Source organism: Megalops cyprinoides, chromosome 19, assembly GCF_013368585.1.
Source record: "Megalops cyprinoides isolate fMegCyp1 chromosome 19, fMegCyp1.pri, whole genome shotgun sequence".
NCBI lineage: Eukaryota > Metazoa > Chordata > Actinopteri > Elopiformes > Megalopidae > Megalops > Megalops cyprinoides.
The window spans coordinates 20,104,205-20,125,674 of record NC_050601.1 but is presented as its reverse complement, the minus strand read 5'-3'; the positions used below and the strand labels follow the sequence as shown (position 1 = coordinate 20,125,674).

The following is a 21,470-nucleotide window of genomic DNA, read 5'->3' as shown; positions in this document are numbered from 1 at the left end:
GTAAGTCCCAGCATCCCACGACGCTGACCAATCAGATCCTCCCGCCGAGAGACAAGCGGAGGGCAGGCGGGGGCAGCTTCAGGGAGTTCTCTGCGCCGTCGCCGGGCGCGGACTCACCATGCCACCTCCATCAGCGAGATGGGCACCGCCGCCGCGTAGATGGCCAGGTCTCCGTACAGGTACACGATGATGCAGATGTAGAACATGTTCACCCCCACTGTGGGAACAGCACCACACAGAGAGAGAGAAAGTCAACCCGCTACCACGTCTTCACACTGCAGAAACTGCCGCTTTCTCCGGCCCGACCTCCGGACATGAGGAGGGACGCTCAGACCAGAGCTGGGGCTGATTCCATTTCAATTCAGTCAACTCAAGAAATGAACTGAAATTCAATTCACGGAACTGGAAATTTTTCACCGAAAATGACGGGACGACTTTCAAGCTGTGAACTGATTTTCAGTTCACTTCTTGAATGGACTGGATTGAAATGCGACTGGCTGCACCTCCGACTCACACACAGGAGTATCAACAATGCCTTTGCTTCAGTGTAAAAAGATGGCAGCTCCACACTGCCTTCTGGAACTAGCTCTGACGCTGCCTTAATGGTGATATATAGGAGACACTAAACTGGATTGACTGCTGTGTCATAGGGCCAGGTAAATTAATTAGGTGTATGATGTGTGGACCGAACCAATCAGAAAACCAAAAATATATTTACTTCCTGACATAAGGAGCATCCATAATCTAGATCAAAATGTATCCCCGTGTTGATACCATATTGTTTACCACTGGCCACTGAACAGCTCTGCATTATAATCAAGATCAGGGATTGCAAATGAAGGCCCAAAGTGTGTTGCCCTGGGGTCCAAACCCTGCTGTGACAAGATTACCCAAACACTCCAAATAGTTTCCAAACAGTCTGAGCATACAGCTGATCCAAGAACAGTAAGAGCCAGCTCAGCGCTCCCTGATCATGAGCTTAGAGCTGATCCCAGCACAGTAAAGGTCAGGTCGCAGCTCTCCCAGAGGATCGCTCTCCCACCAATACACCGATCCTCAATTTCTCCCCTCGGCGCTGCGGTAACAGCAGTGCTACCTCTCACGGCTCTGCCAACAGAATATTAATCACACTAATTAAGAAAGTAATCACCTCATGAAAAAAACCCACTTATCTTCCCTCCCTCTCCTCCTCATTCTCCTACCCCCTCTCTCTCTCTCTCTCCCTCCCCTCCTCATCTCGCCATCGCCATCCCCCCCCCCCCCCCCCCGGAGCGGAGCGGAGCAGATAGAGAGCTTTTAGAGAAGACGGATGGTCACGCCAGGCCCAGAATCCATCATGCACTTGAGCTGTGGTAGAGGGATGTTCGCTCCCGCTGCCCCCCGTCACTCACTCGCATCTGCCAAAACGTATGAGGGAGAGTCCATTAAAGGCCAATAAAGAGAGGGGGTGGGTACTGTTTACGGCCTGAGTTATTCCTGTTTTATCAGGGACGAGCCAGTCGCGCCTTTCTGGGGGAGGGGCATCCGTTATTACCACTTTCACGGTTCGTTTTATTTCACCGAACTTCACTTCGCCGTACTTTTAATATCTCTCTGTGTGCAGGTGTTTGCGCGTTAAAAAAAAAAAACTGACCGTGAAGTTAAAAGGAATTCTACGCCTGTGGCCCCGGATCATATTTGAGGTTCAGATGGCCTCCTTATATAAAGGAGGCAGACGTCACATGCCCCGCAACCGCGCCGGCCAATCGGGGCCGTCCTGAGATCAATACTTCAAACTCGGCTTTAAATAAGCGCCCGCTCTGTTAAAGCCGAGCCCATTAGCCGTTCCCGCGCGCATCTCCGTGTCCCCGCGCTGGAGGCAAGCCTGTTAGCTCCGGCGGCAGATGGGACGGGCAGAGGCACACTGGCTGCAGCGGGCAATGACAGCGGAGTCACGGCATGACAAGCCAGATAATTACACCCCTGCAATAACCCGCGACTGCAGCACGGAACGATGCGACGGGGTCCTCACTGCGACACGCCAACGAGCTGTGACCACACGATAAAACAGTGCCGCCGGGTACTAAACAAGAGATGCCAATGACCACACAGAGGGGAAAGAACGGCTAACACGGGTTAATCACGAGGCGTTAGCACGGGTTAATTAACTGATTCAAACACCGCAAGCCTCTTGTCTGTTTCTCTCTCGCTCTCTGGGGTTAATCACCCGACTGATTCAAGCATTGATTCAATCTGTGTCCCATCAGTCTCTAACGCGGTAAACTGACACACCTCAGTTTGCACAGGACGCCTCCTACAGTCCAGCCAACTCACGGGCTGTCCCGGTTTGACCACTCCAGTTCGCCCTTTGGTGGTTAGAAGAGGACGACCCCTGGACAGTCAACTGAGGTGTTTCTCCCTGACCCCAAAGCTGGGGTCACCCCGATGCCTGTCAGCTTTCCACCCCCGCATCTAATTCCCCCCCCCCCCCCCCCCCCCCCCCAGAGGGCAGTGGGAGGAGGTGAGGGGGGCAGCCCCCGGGTGAGGTGATCTGAGGTATTGAAAATGAACGCGCTGACACTGTCATATCACTGCCACACGTCAGCACGCCAAGGTCGCAGCACAGGAGTGACACGTCCAACAGGAACAGCCGATCGCCTTCCTCCCAGCCTCACATGACCCCGGCTGCTCGCAGACATTATACAGCTGTCCGTCACACGGAGAGGGACGTCTCGTCACTGCGGGGAGAGGAGAGAACTCAAAACCCGGTCGCCCGTCGCCCACCTCCACTCTGCCCCATCCCCCCCCTTCTTCGTGACTTTACACAAAGTCGTCTTCTAATCAACTTGCAAATCATGGCGGGGGAAGGTTGCGGCGCTGATAAACCCGGCCAATCAAAATTCCTGTCAGCGCCGCCGGACCACTCCCTGTGGCCTGGATCCAAACGGGCAGTTCAGCGCACACTCTGTGCTGCCACTAAGCCACTGTGAAAGCCACCTCTCTCACCAGCCTGTCCCTGACACACACACTTCCAGCCCTCTCTTTAACCACCAACATTACACAAGACCCGTATGCACATGTATCACACGGGAGCAATAAGATAACCTTCAACTTCAACTCCACAGGGATTGTTTGAGGGCACAAAAATCATTGATGAGAGCTCAGAGACTTTCCTCTGACTTAGAGAGAGAAACTGTGCCCGGTTCACCGTACTTCACGCAGCGTGAGCAATGGGGCGACGGAGGATCCGCCCTACAACCGTTATGGGGTCAGTCAGAGTCCCTCCCTCAGGCTGGTCCACTGTCTGCGTTTCACAGCCCTGACTGAGCTGATTGCAGGCTGGAGCAGACACCTCCCTCATCCCTTAACTCTCATTAACAACACTTCAAGCTGGGCTCCGCTACACTCGCAGAGTTACGCCTCGCTGATCAATCGTGCCCCTCGGCCAGCATTACCCACATCAAATTCAAATTAAAAAACACAACAGCGACTACCTGGGCAGATAAACAGGAGGCAGGAGCGCGTTATCTGCGAGGCTGCTGAGAGGCGCGGCGGACCTGGGAGCCCCTAGGGCAGGCTCCCTGCCAGTCTAGTTCCTCTCCGATTACAGGGAGCGGGCAGCTCTCCCACCGAGCGCGGCAGTCACTCCCCCACCTCCCGCTGCGGATCGATACTCCCGCCGCTCGCCATACCCGCGGCCAGGACAAGCGCGCGGCCCACTGCGCGCCCGGGAGGTCACCATCGCGAGCGCTTTAACACTTCGGCTTCGATAAAGTCACGGGAGGTGGGGTGCCGTTTGGGGAGGGGGGGGGGGGCAGCATTCAGCGGGAGCTCTCACACAGCTGCTCACCCTCCACAGCCCTGGCCTGGCCAACACCTGCTGCAGCTGGGACTCCACTGCGTGGCCCTAGTGCACCGCCTAGTGGTGAGGAGATGAACTGCACACGCGTGAGAGGAAAACTAAAAAGTCAGCCTGCTGCGGAACTATGTTGTTATTCTTGCTTCTGCCAAAGTGACAGAAGCAATGTGGTTGAGGTATTACAGTGAATGAAACCGAGACAACCCCCCCCAGCCCCTAAGTTAACGCTGCCTAACAGAGAGATGGGTGCATTTTTTGAGAGCGTGGTGGTGGGGGGTTGGGGTCTTTCTCCACACGCAGAGAAGGTTTGGCGTGAGGGAGGAAACAGGGAGGCTGCCGGATTTATGGCTCAAGGTTGAACCCGTCCCGATTTTGGCGTGCCATTATATCATCCGTCTTCCGCTCCGCTGAAAAAAGACAAAACAACTTTGCTGCTTCGCAGGAGATTAACCTGCCAGAGTGACGGGGACCGGAGCAGGAAATGACAACCCGGGGCCTTATAAATGCGCATAATTACCCTCCGTCGGAGCCAAGCGCGGCCGAGCATCGGGCGAGACAGCCGAACCGAACCCGTCCGCAGTGTGACCCTCTGTCTTGAACCACACTGCTCAAAGCCCGGTCTGATCACGCGCCTCGGACCACACCGCACCCCTCACAAGGGGGTCTCTACACTCAGGCAGCCATGTCAGAGCAGAACATGGGACTGCACAAGTCCTTACATATGGCCACACATCTGCAAGCCTGTTTCAGGTCTTTCTTCGCCAGGGGGACAGCATGTTCAAATGCGCTTTGCCACTACTGTTAAGCAGCTGTTAAGGAGGTGAATACAGCAATTCAGATTCCTCTGCACTTGACCAAAAGCTTTGTGTGGAAGCAACTGATATTTAAACACTTCAAGCCAAGCTCCGCCCAGAAGGCGGGGCTGGAGAAATAAGTTTGACCGCTCACGTGAGCACATCTCCATTGAGACAGACCCTACCAATAGGAAGCAGGGGAACAGTCACTAATCTGTGCATTTGCCCACATCTCTGACTCCACATTTGGCTGAAACCTCACGCTCAAGCATTCTTTTTCAGACTGCCTGTGCCAATGCCCGCATTTCTGCCTCTGTTTTCGCAATCGAGTGACAAAACGAAGCCATTGCTTTTTTTGTAATGAGGTACCGTTTCTCATTCTGTTTGACTTGGATGTGTTTTTGGCAGCACTAATACGAGTCTGTCTTGCCAATATAGCAAATAAAAACTGATTAAAAGATTATTTGGATCACACTGTTGTAGCGTACTAAAGTGCTCCAAAATAATACTGAAAAAATTCTCTTCTGCCCGAAGTCTATTTTGCAGAAGTCGTTACAGAATGTGAAAGTGAGTCTGTGACTGGTGGTGTGTGTGTGTGTGTGTGCGTGTGCTGGGGGGGGAAGGGAGAGGAGGGTGGGAAAAATTCGCCTGCACAGCACTGCATGGCTATGGCGAAAGCCAGGGGAGTATCTTACCTTTGTTAAAGAACATGGAGGCCATCTGTCCCATCTCCACCCTTTCTACGATGTCAAAGTGATCGACTGACACCCCCCTCTCTGAAACCACAGAGAAAGGCAAAGGGACCAGACCTTTTACACGCAGTACACAGAGACGACAGACAGCATCATTATGGATCATCACCTCTCTGCCATTTGCAGTGCTGAATCCATATAGAACATGGCTGTTCTACAGTCTTTATTTTCTTGTGCCTACAGAACTTTGGACATTTGAAAAAATAACATAAATAAAAATACATTTATGTGCCCAAGGCTTGTCATTGAGAGAGGAGAGGCTGACAGTACTCACGAACAGATAAAATGGGCCGGGCCTCCAGTGGTTCTGATCGTCCCCGAATGATGACATCATCATCGGAATAATCAGAGGTGGACTCACTGTCATCAACCTGAGGATGAGAGGAGAGGTAAGTGCAAATAGCTCGCGTGTTATGTTACATGATTCGTTATGTTTTCACTAGCATTATTAAGCTCATCATAGTTTTCAGTTAGTATTTGCTATATTTTCAAACGGAAAATCACTGTTTCCTCAAAGCTAAAATTAGCTAGAACATTTCCAATCTAGTGTTCTAATTGCACCTGTTTTAGCATACTCGCTAAACGGCTAATCACACCAGTGTGACCGTACGCGCGAAAGCGTTAACTATTAATAGTTTAAAGTATACTTAAATATATAAATACATACAAAACACAACACATTTACATAAAAAATTCACATAATAAATAAAACCGACACCTACAATAATTTAACACTAAATAACAGCTACAGTACTGTAACGTCCGTTTCGGAGCACCAGAGGGCAAATATTTCAATCGACAGCTCAGAGCAGGCATTTAAGTGGCACCGAAATGAGGGACCAAAATCTGCATTGCGATTCGGGCCAGTAGATACCGGTCGTATAGGAACTAGTGCCATATTGGCACCGGGTTTCAGTACCCAACCCTAGTTCTGACGCTTGAAAACAACTCTAATGCTAACAACGCTAATGTTAACATTAAGCACAAGAGCATTCTATTCTCTTCCCTACAACAACACTACGCTAACGCTAACACCGAGCATAATGACACACTATTGTCCTGCAACACTGCAGCTTCCAAGAGTGGCCCCTTTGGCAGCCGATGATGAGCTTTTTATCTGATCTGCATCTGTGAACGGGGTGAGAAGAGCTGCGATGTGATGTGAGGAAAATGAAGAGGCCCTGCCACCCTGCGCAGTGAGAGAGCGAGTCCCTGTCAGCGGCCCTCATAACTCCTCATCTGCCGTAAGAGCCGCAGATCTGTTTCAATTCCACTTCAATTACGGTCGACATTGAGGGTGTCAGCAGCTGAGCACGATCTACGGCACAGAGCGGCTCAGACGGAGACACAAGGACTCAGCGCCGGGTATGAAGATGCATTCGGCCTTTCGCTCGAAACTGATCCAGAGTCAGCCTCCTTTCTGGCGAAGACAACCCGGTGGAATGACCTTTCGGACCCAGAGTCAGTTTCATCTGCTCAATCTCATAAAAACACATTCAGACACGAGCTACATAATAGAGTGGTCAGGCGCGGTTCATAAAAAGCCGTTCCTTCTTTCAAAGGGAAGGATCGAAAAGACCTAGACAGACACCGTTAACGGGCTGTTCGCCCTGTCACCCTCTGGTGGCACAACGTCGTTACTGCAGGCTTCCTCCAGTCACAGCCAAAACATTTTATCTTAAGCACAGCTGGTACAACCAATGTGTGACAGCACCTGTGCTAGAGGCAAATACATCACTGCGAAGGGACATAAAGGCTCTGAAACTATGAGCTAGCCCCTAGACTCTGGCAGACCAGCCAAAACTATCCTTCATGTGACTGGCTAATTCAATAACAGCATATTATTCCATCTCTCTGGGAATACATGCATTAGCTCCCTCCTCTCAGTTCTGCGACACAGGAAGTGTAGGCCACCCCCTCCTCCTGGATCATCTCCTTCCTTCATCCATCTAGCAAGCAAGCTGTATGACACAGAAAGCACTCACCTCCTCCTGCTCCCGCCTCTTCCAGCGTAGCTGTGCGTTGGCGGCGGCCATGGCCTCGATCACAAAGGTGGTTGTCATGTAGCTGAAGTGAAGGGACAGGAGGAGTCAGGGAACAGACAGGACACAGAAAAGACTGAACACCGCACCCCACTGCACACTTCCGACACTGCTCTACACGTGATGTGCTGCTGTGATGCTGTTACGCTCTACAGATCCCACGGTCACACTGTAACACATGCCACTACGCTCCCCAGTGGTGGAACGAACTCCCTGTCCTGCTACGGACAGCTCCTTCACCCCATTCCTTCAGACGGGGCCTGAAGACGCACCTCTTCAGACTCTACCTGGACTGACCCAGCGCACAATTGCTACCCCCCCACCCCCAATCAGTGCTGTCGTAAATTGCTGTGCTTTTTAAATTGTTTCTTGTTGCCGCCTTTACCCTGACGCTCATTGCGCCGTTTGAAGTTGTTGAAGTTTGCCGTTTGAAGGTGTATCGTATTAGTTGCCCTATATGCTGTAATTGTACAAATCTGATAGTACTGTGTCCTCAAACAGACCTTGCTCTCAGCTGAGAACTGTCTCATTGTGGAACTGTACACATCCTGTCCCCGTACTGTCGCTATACTTGCTGTATGCACTTTTGTAAGTCGCTTTGGATAAAAGCGTCTGCTAAATAAATAAATGTAAATGTACACACTGTGATGCTGCTACACTCAACACATCCCACTGTCACACTGCTACACTGCTACACTACATATATACTTCTTTCGAGCATCAAATTAAACCCAGCTTAGATTGTGGACACCCTTGGCTAAGCGCTCCATGATCTGTCTCTCTACCATACGGTTTTGGTTTCACAGCCACCATGTACTGCAAATGAAGCCTTCCAGAGTGAATTAAAGACTCCAGGCTCCCCCTGGAGCGCAGGTGAGAGCGCTTGACAGGGAAGGTGCCTTTCACAGCTTCCACACAATAATGACCCAGCTTTCCCTGAGAGTTACTGATGTTACAGATGTTACCGACGTCATGAGCTGAAAGCTGATTCTTAAGAGAGCCACAGCCTGGATCTTGACTCAAGACACAGGAAGCTCTCACCCTTTAATTCACACAGATTAACGCAGCAGGACAGGGCTCAGCAGCACAGCTGAGTGGCTTTTCCCATTAATCAGTTTAATTACCGAGACACATCTGTGACTGTCTCTGTGCAGTTTCTGCTGCTAATAACTGATCTAGGATCAGCTTAGCCAATCCAATAAATGAAAAAGCGCTGAATTGAGCGGGAGTCACTGCTTGAATACAGACTATCTGCACAGTAAACAAGAGGATAGGAATGTGTTAGCCAATGTGGTTCTGTGAAGATCAGCTCCCTCTAGTGGTCGAAACAGATGCTATGGAGAAAAGGGTGGGGGGGTGGAAGAGAGAGAGAAAAAAAGAAAAAGAGACAGATGGACAGAGAAAGACGGATATGAAGCCAGACAGACGCTCACCTCATGAAGGCCAGGAAGCAGATGAGGGTGACGCTGACCACCCAGCCGGCAGTGGCGAAGGCCTTGGGCATCGTCAGCGCCCCGGTGCCCACTATCAGATTAAACATGTACACCAGGCCCACCTGAGGAGAGACACAAACATGAAACATGAAACATGACACAGAAACATGCAGACAGCTGGAGGTTAGTAAGAAGGTACACTCCCAGCATCACAGCATCGTGACAGAGTAGTGGCGGCACGAACGGTCAGCGAGCCAATCACCACTGACCCACCTCATACACACCTGTGCCTAATGGTATAGCCGACCCACTGTTCAGCTGAGTCTGCAAAAATACAGAATTCCCAGCTCGCCTTATGGGCCAAGGCAGGTTTCCTGCTGAGCACTTTATCGTGTTTAACTGCAAATAGTACTGTGGTGCCCCCATGCTATAACAAGCATGTGTGTCTACTGTACTTTTATTGGTGTATGTTGAACAACTGGTTTACAATTTAAGTCAAACTTCCATGACTGCCTTTGTGCTAGGCTCAGAGGGGACTGAACTGTGCTATGTGTCAATCTGGTACCAAATCCTGGATTTCGTTCAGTGTCAAGACCAGTGATAATGGACTGCGGGCTCAGTGAACTCAGGTCATATTAAGACCACTAAATCAAGGTCTACATGTGCAATGCCTTGATCTGAGACTGCAGCAAATGTATCTATGGCTCCTGGCTGAAACACACAAGCAGCTACTAAAATAAAGGAAACGCCAACATAAAATGCCTTAACCAGGCCACCGACTGGGCCACCAAGAGCCGCCAGAACAGCTTCAAAGCACCTTGGCATAGATTCCACAAGTAACTTGAACTATTCAGTAGAGATGCGACAATTCTTCCAGGAGAAATTCTACAATTTGGTGCGTTTCTCACGGTGGTGGAAAACGCCGCTTCAGACGCCACTCCACAACCTCCCATAAGAGTTCACGTGGACTGAAATCTGGTGACTAAGACGGCCATGGAATACGGGCTCCATTGTTTTCATGCGCATGAAACCATTCAGTGACCACTAGTGCCCTGTGGTTGGGGGGCATTGTCATTCTGGAAGCGACAACTCCCATCAGAATAGAAATGCTAAACCATGAAGGTGATCGCTCAGAATGGCTTTGCACTTATTGGCATTTACATTGGCCTCTGAGGGGTTGAGTGGACCAAAACCATGCCATGAGACTGCACCCCACACCACAACAGAGCCATCACAACCCTTCACTGTGGGAAACAAGAACTCGATCCTGCAGGTTTCTTTTGGTGTGCGCCACACGTGCAGTCGCTCACGTGTTGATAACGGGGTGACGGTTGACTCATCTGACCATGCAACTTTCTTTCCACAGCTAGGCAGACCACTGCCCCACTTTACTCACCAACATGCATTTTTACGCATAATGAGGGGTTTATGCACTGCAGCCACACCAAAGTATCCCTCTCTGTGAATTCTCAACAGATTGCTCCTGATGAAACTGCCTGCTCGTGCCCTAGACTGACATTTGCAGTCAACGGACTGACTCACAGTTGCTCCTTTGTTTTGCCCAAACCAATGCACGGACATCTGAGTCGAGTAGTGTGTACTTTCGACCACAGCTGCCCTTAGTTGATGATGTCTTTCCCTCAGACTTCCAAGACAACATGTCGCACTTCAAACATACTTGCCCGTGACATGGAGCATCTTAACTTACAAAAAACTACTGTTGGACGGAAGGCCAGCTCACAGCCCGTTTACCCTTTCTGTCCCTGTAATGCTTTACTTTTTTTTGCAATCTTCTGAGCTGGAAAGAGTGGACGACACACAACGTTCCGGAATTAGCACAAACTCACAAACCGCCAGGCCACAGAGCCAGCAGAAAGAACGGTGACAAACGACCCTGTTCTGCTGAGGTCAGCTGACGCTGCCACATCAGACCCGGCAGAGGTGTTCAGGTCAGCATGAACATCGTACAGAAAAAGGGGAAAAAAGAGCAACGCGGCGCGTGTCTCCCACAGCCAAGCACGAGCCTTACAACACACTCTTCCTCTTTTCAGACAGCCAAAGTGAGTAACAGAAAGTAACAGCCAGATCCATCCGGTCTTTCCTTTGGAGCTGCACACAAACAACACTCTGTATGCTTGGAGACAGCACTCTGTAAGGACGCACAGTTCTGCTGAACAGGCCTATTAGCTGCTTCTTATACAGGACAAGTGACACCCCACCTTCAAACGTGCATCATCATATTTTCATCCTAAATAAACGAATCCAGGGATTTGAGGAGAGACTGGACAGCTTCCAAATGACTGAGAAATTCAGGCGTAAGACACCTGTCAGCCAGGACTGATGCTTTGTCTCAAGACTTACAGAGAAACAGCCCCATGAGCCCTAAACAAGAACCACAGCTGTCTGTAAAAGCTCATTCTCAGACACAGAGTCAGTGCAAAAACCAAGAAACTACTGTGTCTGCAACTTCTTCTTCCAGTACTACCACAGAGAACAAGGTAGTGGACTTTGCAGTTAGGTCATGAAGCTTCGGTTGAAGAGCCCTGTTGACACAAGTATCAAACGCGTCTCTTAACTGCGTGTGCATTTTTTTACGATACGTTCCCGACCATGTGGGGAGACAGCCAGCGTTTTGCATGACTATCGACTTTCACCGCAGAAATGGCCATGTGACTTACGATGCCGTAAATGATTTACAGAAGAACAAGAGATCATACACCAAACACGACTGGATTCCCAGTTATAAAATTACAATTACTTAAGACTTTAATTTCTGTCCAGTATAAGCACTGATACGTACAAATGGGGAGTAGGGCTCTCCCGTCTCCGTAATTCCACCGGCCATGCTGGAAACAGTCGGTCCTGAAGTCAACCGCTACACCTCAAAACCTACAAAAAAAGAAAGAAAAAAGGACAACTGTAATACGAAACTGACAGCATGTTTGCGGATGCTTCACTTTCACCCTCACTCTTAGAAACACTTCGTAACAACACTAGCATGTTTTACATATCAGCAGACTAGCTAGAATTTATCTCTGAATTTTATGAGGAGCCAGATAGCTAGGCAGCTAAGTACCTGATATAGTTACCTGCACGGAGACGCTAGTTTACTATACAAATGATCCTCACACAACGTTACAGACGTTTTAAATAACTGCAGCTACCAAGTCACTTACATGTAACCATTACGAAATTAGCAACTGATTGTCCATTGGCTGGCTTGCACTGGGGGGCCTAAACATTCAAGTAACGGTAATTGGCGTAACAAGTTAGATATCTAGCCTATGTTGAAGTGTAAACACGCCAAGTCAGCTCACTGACGCTAGCCATTTCGACGTAGGGATGGCTAAGACGTTACAATCCCGACCTGTCAACTAATTTAGCAGAACTATCTAGATCCTGACAACTAATCAGCCCTTGTACAAGCGGAAATACATTAACAGCCCCATTGTTAACGCTAAGTAGCTACTAGCTAGGTATATGCACCAATATCAGGTGGGAAAAGTGAACGAAAAAAAGCTTATGTTAGTAAGAGAAACTGATGGTTACCTAATAAACACCTTATAGCCTATATGTTTATGAGGCTAGCTAGCACACTGTTTCACTAACTGGCTGTGACATTATATTCGCTGTATTACTGCTAACGTAGTCTAGCGAGCAAATACTACCTGGCGGCATGCATGCTACGCTTCAAGTTATCCGGTTGCCATTTAGCCAGCTTGCCAGCTAACAACTTACCTGCCCGCGGGTCGAACGTACTGTGTTGACAGCTGGCCAATTTAAATTGGCCCCCCGAACGCGTAAACCGTCCACCTTGTTTCTAACTAGCCACACCGCATAAAGTGGTAACTGTGGGAAAAGCGACCGGAGAACGAATGACAGTCGATATGTCAACTTTAGCGCTCATATTCTAATCTTCATTATTTTTTTGTCATAGTTCTCCGTACACAACACCTCTGACGTCGCCACGTTTCACTGCGCATGCGTTGAAATGTAAGCAGGTCACGGGACCGCAAAGATGTCGTACACACTAAAGATATTCCACTGTTTGGGGGGTAAGTCGGTTAAGTAGTGAATTGAACAGAGGGTCTGCATTTTAGCTAGATATCGTTGTATCGCGTATTGTAGCTAGAGAAACAATACATACGGGTTATGCTGTGAATTTACCCCTGGCAGCACTGTTCTTCCGTTGTTTCTCTAATAAAACGGTTTGAACTCAGGTCAATCGAAAAACACGAGAGCACAGACTTACATATGATGGCAAAAATCGATTATCTATGAAGAACCGCTAAACGGAAGATGTGGGTTACACGTTTTCGCTCTGGCCGGATATTTCTTACCTCTTGTGACGTCTCCTGATCACTTTTGATAGCACAGTTTTGAACTTTATTTTTCCGAACATGAAACCTATTTAAACTTCAGAACACGTCCCTCGATTAAGTCTAATGAGTCTTAATGAGTTGTCATTTAAAGGCAATACTCAATTTGTAACATAATTTGTTCTGTACTTACTAAATCTTCTCTGCTCTACGTCTCTACTTCTACACAATTCAAAGTAAACATTCTGCTCTCTCTCAGTGTGTTTGTGTTTGTAAAAAGACACAAAGGTGTACATGACTTTAATGCAGATATTAGTCATGGAAACAACTGTCCAGGTTTGTGGCAATGTCTTCGTACACTTTTTGGATGTGTGTAACAGCAATGCAGCTTTTGTGGTGTTAATTCTGCTGTTTTTATTGTCGGAGAAGGAAGTTTGCAAAGGAAAAAAAACTGCACCAATGAATCCCAAAGAGACAGAGAAAGCTCTGGATGAGGAGAGGCTGAGAGTCACCATGCATGTGAAGAGAGAGAGAGAGTGGGATCACAACACTATGACAGCAAACAGAATGCATCTCTTCCCCCACAAGCTGAAGCTGCCGCGGGAGCGACAGAGCTAGGCCGTCCACTTGAGGAAGAGGAGGAGCAGGAACAGGCCGATGGAGACGACGTAGACACAGATGAAGGCCGTGTTTACGCGCCTCGCGAGCCTCTCCCGGCGGCGGGGCCTCGCCCATCCCTGTTCCGCGGCAGGAGGGGTCAGCCTCCCCCGCAGGGCCTGCAGCTCCAGGAGGATCAGCCGCAGCACCTGGGAGTCGGCGAGCCGGTCCCCGTCGCGCGTCGGCTCACACACGGCTGCCACACGCTCACAGCTCGCCCCCTCTCCACCGGCCTCTGAAACGGCAGGGGTGCAAAACCAAACGCTCGGTCCACAGGAACTGAAAATCAGGACGATCTATGTTTGGCTGTGGCAGCTAGTTCAGAGGCTTGGTCAGAATCAGTGCAGGGTGTCGGTTAGGTTAGAACACGCAGGAGTTGGATTCCAGTTGTACAGGTTATTTAGATACGAACGCTGTGCAGGTACGGACACTCCAGGCCCCTTATGGGAACAGGAGGCAGAGGTATAGGCTATACATGTGGTTGGAGATCAGTGACACAGACTCTAAACAGATGTAAAAAATGGCATTCCTTTCTGCACCTGAGGACAGCAGTGGTGCCTACTCTATAATGTCCCGATTCTTGGCAGTGATTTGGCAAGAAGTCTGGGTTGAATGATGACCTTATTGGCAAACAGATGAGGTAATTCAGCTAGACCCCACAGTAGCGTCATTTTCACAGGAAGAGTAATGAGACACCAGGAATAGGAAGAAGAGATGAGGGTGACAGTGACATTACATGAGAGATCAGTTGAGAGAAGACTTAACAAAGCAATTGCAGTAACACAATGGTGTTTTTATGAAGCCAAATGAACACCCATCCATCTCAGAATGGACCCAATGAAAAGCCATCCTCAATCACAGCCTGTTTATGTAGCAAAATAACATCCATGTAATCATATGTAAATGGACTGCATTTATATAGCGCTTTTCTACTCATTTGAGTACTCAAAGCGCTTTACAGGTTTATGCCTCACATCTACCTACCAGTGGCAAAGGCTGGGAGCAGTTTGGGGTTCAATGTCTTGCTCCAACATTGCGCCAGGAGGAGCCAGATTCAAACCAGGGACCTTCCACTACCCAGTCAACTGCTCTACCTCCTGAGCCACTGTATATGTAGTCATGGGGCCTTAAGATTACAAAATTAACTGATTTACTAGGTAATTTATTACTAGGCTGATTTACTACAGCCCACACAGGGTGGCGTTTCCACTACACACTAACCCAGTGATAATGATATTTTCAGCTGATCCTTCATCACTCAAAGATATATATTTCAGAGCCTAAAGTAAACAGTTCAAGGGCCTAGAACTCCAGGTCATTTTCCAGGGACAGTTTTTAAGTCAACAGTTTGCATATCTTGTCTTGTTTCTCAAGGGACAAAAGTCAGCACTTTACTGCCAAGGACATAAACTGCAATTTCCAAGACATTTTCCAGTTCAAAGTTTGAAATATATGGCATATTCAAAAATTATGGGTTTTGTTTATACTCCTCAGGCCTTACAGGAGTGTCATGTTCTGATTTGACAGCAGAGGAGCTACAGCTGAAGTCTCTTGTAACAATCCTGAAACATAACTGGTTTTGTCCCTTCTCTCCCTGGGGGAAACATTCAGCTTGTCTTATCTACTTTTTGTCATATATTGCAACACTTCAATTCTGAAACAGCAGATCCTGATCCTTTAATCTCGACTCGTAGTGGTAAAAACCTTTGAACTGTCAGTTGCACACCGATTGAAAGGCAGAGAGTGAGCGAAATGCACTACCCTCAGAGTGAAGACAGTCACTCCACTTGTAAACAGGTCTATCCTGTGGATAAGGCAGGGTGGGTGTGTGTCTCTCACCTTGCTTGCAGTGACCTCCGTCCTTAGAGGGATCCCCTGTGGCAGCGTCTCTCTCGATCAGGTAGGTCACCAGGATGGTCACCAGGATGCTCAGCAACATGAAGGCAAAGATGGCGATGCAGTAGACGGCTGCGAGGAAACGCACAAACGCCTCGTCAAAAAGGGGCCGGCTCTTTTGCAAAATGCGGCGATCAGTACTGACGGATAGTCAGAGACTGTGTTCGGCATGCGGTTGTGGTCAGGCATTTTCGCCGCAGTGACACCGGCCCGCGCAAGCTGATGTCAACGAGCAACGCCTCACCTATCAGCGGCGTCCTGTCAGACGTGGAGGGCAGGATGTCGTTGAGCATGAGCAGCAGGACAGAGATGGCCAGGAGCACGGTCACCTTGAAGCCCAGTTTTTCCCCTCGCGTGTCAGAGATGAGGAAGGAGGACATGTCCAGGATGAGGAAGAAGAGGATGGGCAGCAGGAAGTGCATGACTATCAGCAGGGGCCTCCTCTTCATGGTAATCTGCAAGGGAGGAAGAATGATGGGGGAGTGAGCACAAGTGACCACAGAGTTGACTGTAAGACCCAGAGCATCAGATCGCTATGTTAGTAGGGTCTTGAGAAAACTGAGGTATTAGGTGCCGGTTTAAGTTTGGTGGAAGAAACAGCTGAAACGTTATGTTGGATGTGACGTTTTCCTTTGTCAGTACCGTGTACTTGAGCAGATCCCACTGCATTCCATTAAAGGTGTCTTTCTGCCCGGACACGGATATGCCGAGGAAGTCCCACTCCCCCTGCGTCTGTAGGACGTTCAGCGAGCCCTGCGTGATCCAGGAGGAGTTGGAGGATGGCAGTAGATGCAGGTCACGGTCTGCGGACATAGGGCAGAGACAGAAATGGACACTTTTTGGCAGGGTCAGGGGGGCAGTCTTGTGACTCACCTGTGGAGGATGAACCTTTGTGTGTGCATGGGTGCATGTGGGGGGGGGGGGGGGGGGGGGTCTTATCTGTAGGAGGCAGTCCTGGGGCTCACTTGTGTAGATGGAGGAGCAGAATGTGATGATACAGCTCTGGGTGTCGAAAGGGAACTTGTACATGTCCATCTTGCAGGTGCTGACCACCCGGAAGCCGTCCTCTAGGGTCACTTCACCGCGGTGCGAGACGGAGACGTACGGGACCTGTAAGACCTTGTCCTTCTCCTCCGTGCTGAAGGCACACACGCACACACGCTGCCATCAGATTATCGGACACCATCTCTCCCTCTTTATCACTGCAGCAAACCGCTGACGTTATCAGCTGTTCATTTTCTCATGCTCCTCCACGGGAGCTGATTCATTCATCACTCCTTTCGTTTTGTTTACATTTCATATTCACCTCAGAACAGAACACAGGCAGCTAAAGGCCAGAAGGAAGGGTGCTGAAAGAAAGTGAACAAATGTTTAGCTGACAAGTCTGGAATTAACTGTGCCATTCATAGAAGTGTGTAGATGTAAGACCTTTTTGTAATTAGTGCAATGAGTCCACTGAGCTTGTGGACCACTGAACCCCTAATTCAAAACAAACCATGTTCCTTTGTCCAGTCTGCTCAATAGGTTGGCAAAGAAACTTTTATGAAGAGGTTTCACTAAAGGAATGTACCAAAAACACATACAGTACCAGCCAAATGTTTACTTTTTTCCACATTTTACTATTTTCCACATTTTAGAATAATAGTAAAGACGTGAAATAACACAAATGGAATTATACAGAGACCAAAAAAGTATGAAACAAATCAAAACTGTCTTATGTTTTAGATTCTTCAAAGTAGCCAAAAAATATTTGTTTATATATAAAATAAAGTTTTTTGGAAAGAAATTCATACGTAAACATCAACTTCATAATTTATATTTATAAAACATAAATTTCAAGCATTTAAGCATAAGTTTTTAAATCAAAATGAGTTTGAATGCATGTCCCATTATCTTAATCAGGTGTGTCCAAATGTTTGACTGTTACTTTATATGCAGTCATCACACAAGAGCTGAGGCTGCAGATATTGTAACATAAATATACTGATAAATGGTAGGGTGGGAGTGTTATGGGGTGGTTGTTGCACAAGCTGTAAGAACATTTAAAAAATATTGCACAATGGTTGTGAATAGAGTACTTCAGCATCCACATGCAGCAGAGCATCAGAAGGTTTAACTGCTGCGGGAATACTGCGGTCAAAATAACACTGGGGTAACATCAGAATTAATCGTCTTACTTTAGGACCTCACAAATTCAAGGATGGCGACAAATTCAAGGATGAGCCGTGTTATAGTATGACCATGGACAGATTTGGGACCGTTGTTGGGACCAAACTGTGACTCACCGCTCCAGGATATTGACATCTGGTAGCCAGAGCATCTCCTTGGGAACGGTCACATTAGAGATTCCACAGAACTGCTTTGGGTCCCAGGTCACCAGGTCATTGTTCCAGGTCTTAATGTGAAGGGAAGACAGACTGAATCAGTGTTCTGATTTGCTGGCTCATTATGAACATTCCTGAAATAAAATAAACTTGTTGTTTATTTTATGTGCAGTATTACAATGTATTATGGATTCTGTGTTCTAGTGACTAATGTATGGTAGTATACTTGGCTTCCATTGTGTAGTCAGATTTCACAAGTTAACTCACTGGTTTGGAAGTGTTGTTAGCCTGATCTGACACCGTTGCTCATTTAACTTGAATGGATACACTTATGTTCTATTGTGCTGGAAGTCACTCTGGATAAGTGTCTGCTAGATGGCTGCAAGGTAATATATGTAATGTAATGTGTGGACTAAAAACAAAGCACCCATAGCCAGCATAGCAATGCAGAGAGCCTCAGAACCTCCTCATACCAACTGGAACCTCCTACACAAGGGAGTACTGGAGGACAGAAGAAATGCGGGAGCCAAATATCTGGTCACAATATTGAATTTCTGTAGGCCTTGGGGACAAGAGCATGTGTCATTACCACTTAGTGGAAGAAAACATGGCTTACCATTGACATCCAGATAAAAGGAATGAAGGTCTGGGATTTATCAATCTGCAAATAAATACACACCCATCATTTTATACATGAAATATTGATATACATCACTGAGCACCCTGATTCTGTTTTCATACCAGTTGGTCTGACACTGTCATTACTGACATTTGTCTGCCATAAAAATTACATTTGAAAGCATCAAGTGCACAGTATACTGTAAAGGGATACACACACAATTCATTTCAAATGGCATCCATTTAGTACAGGTTAAAAGTAAGCAGATGAACAATGCTAATAATCTCAATATAATCACATGTCAGGTTGCATCTGTGTGATTGCCAGAATGGCACAGGGGGATGCAGTGCTTTACTGAGAGGAACAGGCAGTCAGACCCTGCAAAGAGAACTGGACGCACGCACCACAGCTAGGATGGCGTACAGGTACACATCCAGGTGAACCACCGTGGGCCGCGTCCAGTCAGACACAGGCCGAGAGGATGTGAATTTCTCATTCTTCTTCGTCAGGTTCAGGTGATTGAGGACATCCTGGTAGCTACAGACTTCCCGAGGAGAAATCTCACCTGAAAAAGCAGGCACTGTTGTAAGCTCAGTTGTAAAATATACTGGGGTCAGGGGTTCGCATGAATGGATTATGTACTACAATAATACAACAACTTGTGTGGTATTTAAATGGAGATAAGTTACATTAAATCATGTCTGTACTGCAGTCGGCTTTGTGTAATATCTGGATATGACTGGCCAGACCAACCAAACACCATTCAGGTGTTACAACTACCACAGTAAAAATGTATCTCTCCCAATCACATATTAAAATACAGTTTTGAATGATAAAGCTTCAAATAATAAAAAATAAATAAAACAGTGATTACATTAGCTTCACACCTACAGCATTCAGAAAACAATGAGTTTACTTACACACACTTATCTCTGCTCCAATAAACCAATTCCAAACTCTCCATAAATGCATAAGGTGACGTTAACAATGCAAGTACAGGACAGTTACCCATTTTAAGTTCTCTCACATCAGCAAGAACACCAACTGTATCGCTAACAACTAATACTAACAAGCTAACTACATAGCTACACTGTCCTTTTTCGAAATAGTTACACATACTGTAGTTAGTGGCACACACACAATACAAATGTGCACACATACATTTGTCATTTTAACTTTGCGTATGTTTAGTATTGTTCTGTGCTGACAACTAACAACTTCTCCATCTTTAACAAACTACCGTTGACCAAACCAAAAAAGAAGACATCCAAAAGAGGAGTCCTGACTCACCAGCCAGAGCGAGAGGGCACATTAGCCACAGAGCTCTCATGACCCTGACTCATCCGTGAGCGCCACAGAGCAGTAACGGCTAGGCTGTGTCTGTGGAGGAGTGAGACCAGCAGCAGAGATCCTGCGATATGGCTCACTGATGCAGGGAACTTCAGTCATGATGGAAACGGGCTGCTTGCCCAAGCCTCCAAGCCTAATAGTTATTGATTTCATGGATGGAAATGAAAGCAATACGTCCTCATCTCAGCCCGGTCGTCCGCCACAACTGGGTTGGGCCACAGGAGGGAGGCCGCTAATTGCGTTAGAACGGTTGCGCTGATGGATGGGCACTTCTCACATCTGAGCACAACACAGCTGCTCCCTGAAGGAACTGGAGGCATTAGGAAGTTCTATGCCCTGTGTCACCCCTGGGAAATGAGACTGCTACTGCAGCAATCTCATCTCCTGAACGCATGTCTGCAGTACATTAGATCATTACCTACAGGACTAATACACAAAAGGGTCATTAACCCTCATTACTGATGAAAGCCCGAAATCTCGCCTCCGCAACAAGTAGGAAACAGATATTGCATGCTTTAGCTGGTGCCAATTCCTTTTATTGTCAAAGGCTGATAATACACTTAGTGTGGGAAATCACACTTTAAATATTCTGGGTAAGAAGGATAAAGGTCCAAGATGCTCTCAGATGTCTCCTTTCAGTCATTCAAGATGGAGGAAATGGAGAAAAGTGGCTGACTCCATGGCAGCCCTCTGGCAGGTGGCAGCAGAGCCATTAGGCTGGTTTTGACTCTAGCTGGGTTCTGAATTCCTTCAATCTGACGGAGCCACTGACTGAACATTGAGCTAGGACTGCCATTGCTCGAGTGTCTCCTGCTAGTTCTTTGTGGCAGATTTTAGAGAGGGTTTAGTTTGAAGGACATGAGCAAAGGTGTTTCTGGATGTTACGCAATCTGGGTGAGTGAGATTTCTGAATATGGTGCCACAAATTGTTCTAGGACACAAGTTCCTGATTTGTCACGGGAGAGAGCCTGGAGTGAGAAAGAGTCAGGGAAAGCATCAACCACAGCATGAAAGTGGGAAAAAAAGTGGTGAAGTGAAGAAGCCGAAGGCAACAAACAGTTTTTGTCCATCTGCCTGACAGCATCATTTGTTTAGCTTGTTCTGTTGCACTTTTGATTTTAGTTTGCTATTTTCATGTGGGAGAGCTGGTGAAGATTTTTTTCATTCTACCCTTATACCTCCTTGGTTCCTGTGAAATGCCCGTCTGTAAACTGTGATCTGTGTCGTGTTCTTCTTCCTGTGCTGTCAACCCTGATCCCTCACACAGTGGATGTCACAATAAGGAATATTTATCCACTACTTTGTGTGTAAGTAATATACAAATATACAGTTATGAATATTTCAATTGATTCAGGAAAGGATTAAGCGTTCATTGGGCCCTGGAACAACCAGTTGAAAATTGAATTTTACTTCATTGAGACAGCTGATGTACAAGAGAAAGGTATT

The 21,470-nt window shown here is 47.6% G+C and overlaps 2 protein-coding genes across 2 annotated transcripts in view; both read right to left on the bottom strand.

Annotated features, from left to right (window-relative positions):
* tmem104 (transmembrane protein 104) overlaps positions 1-12,820 on the bottom strand; it is a 33,998-nt gene extending 21,178 nt beyond the window's left edge. Inside the window, exons 1-7 of the mRNA XM_036552781.1 lie at positions 12,598-12,820; positions 11,660-11,748; positions 8,860-8,981; positions 7,370-7,451; positions 5,659-5,755; positions 5,328-5,408; positions 118-217 (exon numbers count right to left, since the gene is read on the bottom strand). Of these exons, the coding sequence (XP_036408674.1) occupies positions 118-217; positions 5,328-5,408; positions 5,659-5,755; positions 7,370-7,451; positions 8,860-8,981; positions 11,660-11,704 (527 nt within the window). The 5' untranslated portion in view covers positions 11,705-11,748; positions 12,598-12,820. The remainder of the gene's footprint in view (positions 1-117; positions 218-5,327; positions 5,409-5,658; positions 5,756-7,369; positions 7,452-8,859; positions 8,982-11,659; positions 11,749-12,597) is intronic.
* A 972-nt stretch (positions 12,821-13,792) lies between these two features.
* On the bottom strand, positions 13,793-19,686 carry LOC118794665 (5-hydroxytryptamine receptor 3A-like). Its single transcript, XM_036552913.1, has 8 exons — positions 19,683-19,686; positions 19,079-19,239; positions 18,017-18,126; positions 16,697-16,869; positions 16,374-16,534; positions 15,976-16,186; positions 15,675-15,803; positions 13,793-14,070 (listed from the first exon to the last, which is right to left on the bottom strand). Exons 1-8 carry the CDS (start codon positions 19,684-19,686, stop codon positions 13,793-13,795), a joined length of 1,227 nt encoding a protein of 408 aa, XP_036408806.1.
* Positions 19,687-21,470: the final 1,784 nt, after the last annotated feature.

What these genes read in the sequence shown, in the direction of transcription:
- LOC118794665 (XM_036552913.1), bottom strand. An exon ending in TGTACGCCATCCTAGCTGTG is followed by an intron (nt 18,127 to 19,078) that starts GTGCGTGCGTCC and finishes CTTCACATTAAG; the next exon opens with ACCTGGAACAATGACCTGGT. An exon ending in GATGTCAATATCCTGGAGCG is followed by an intron (nt 16,870 to 18,016) that starts GTGAGTCACAGT and finishes GTGTGCCTTCAG; the next exon opens with CACGGAGGAGAAGGACAAGG.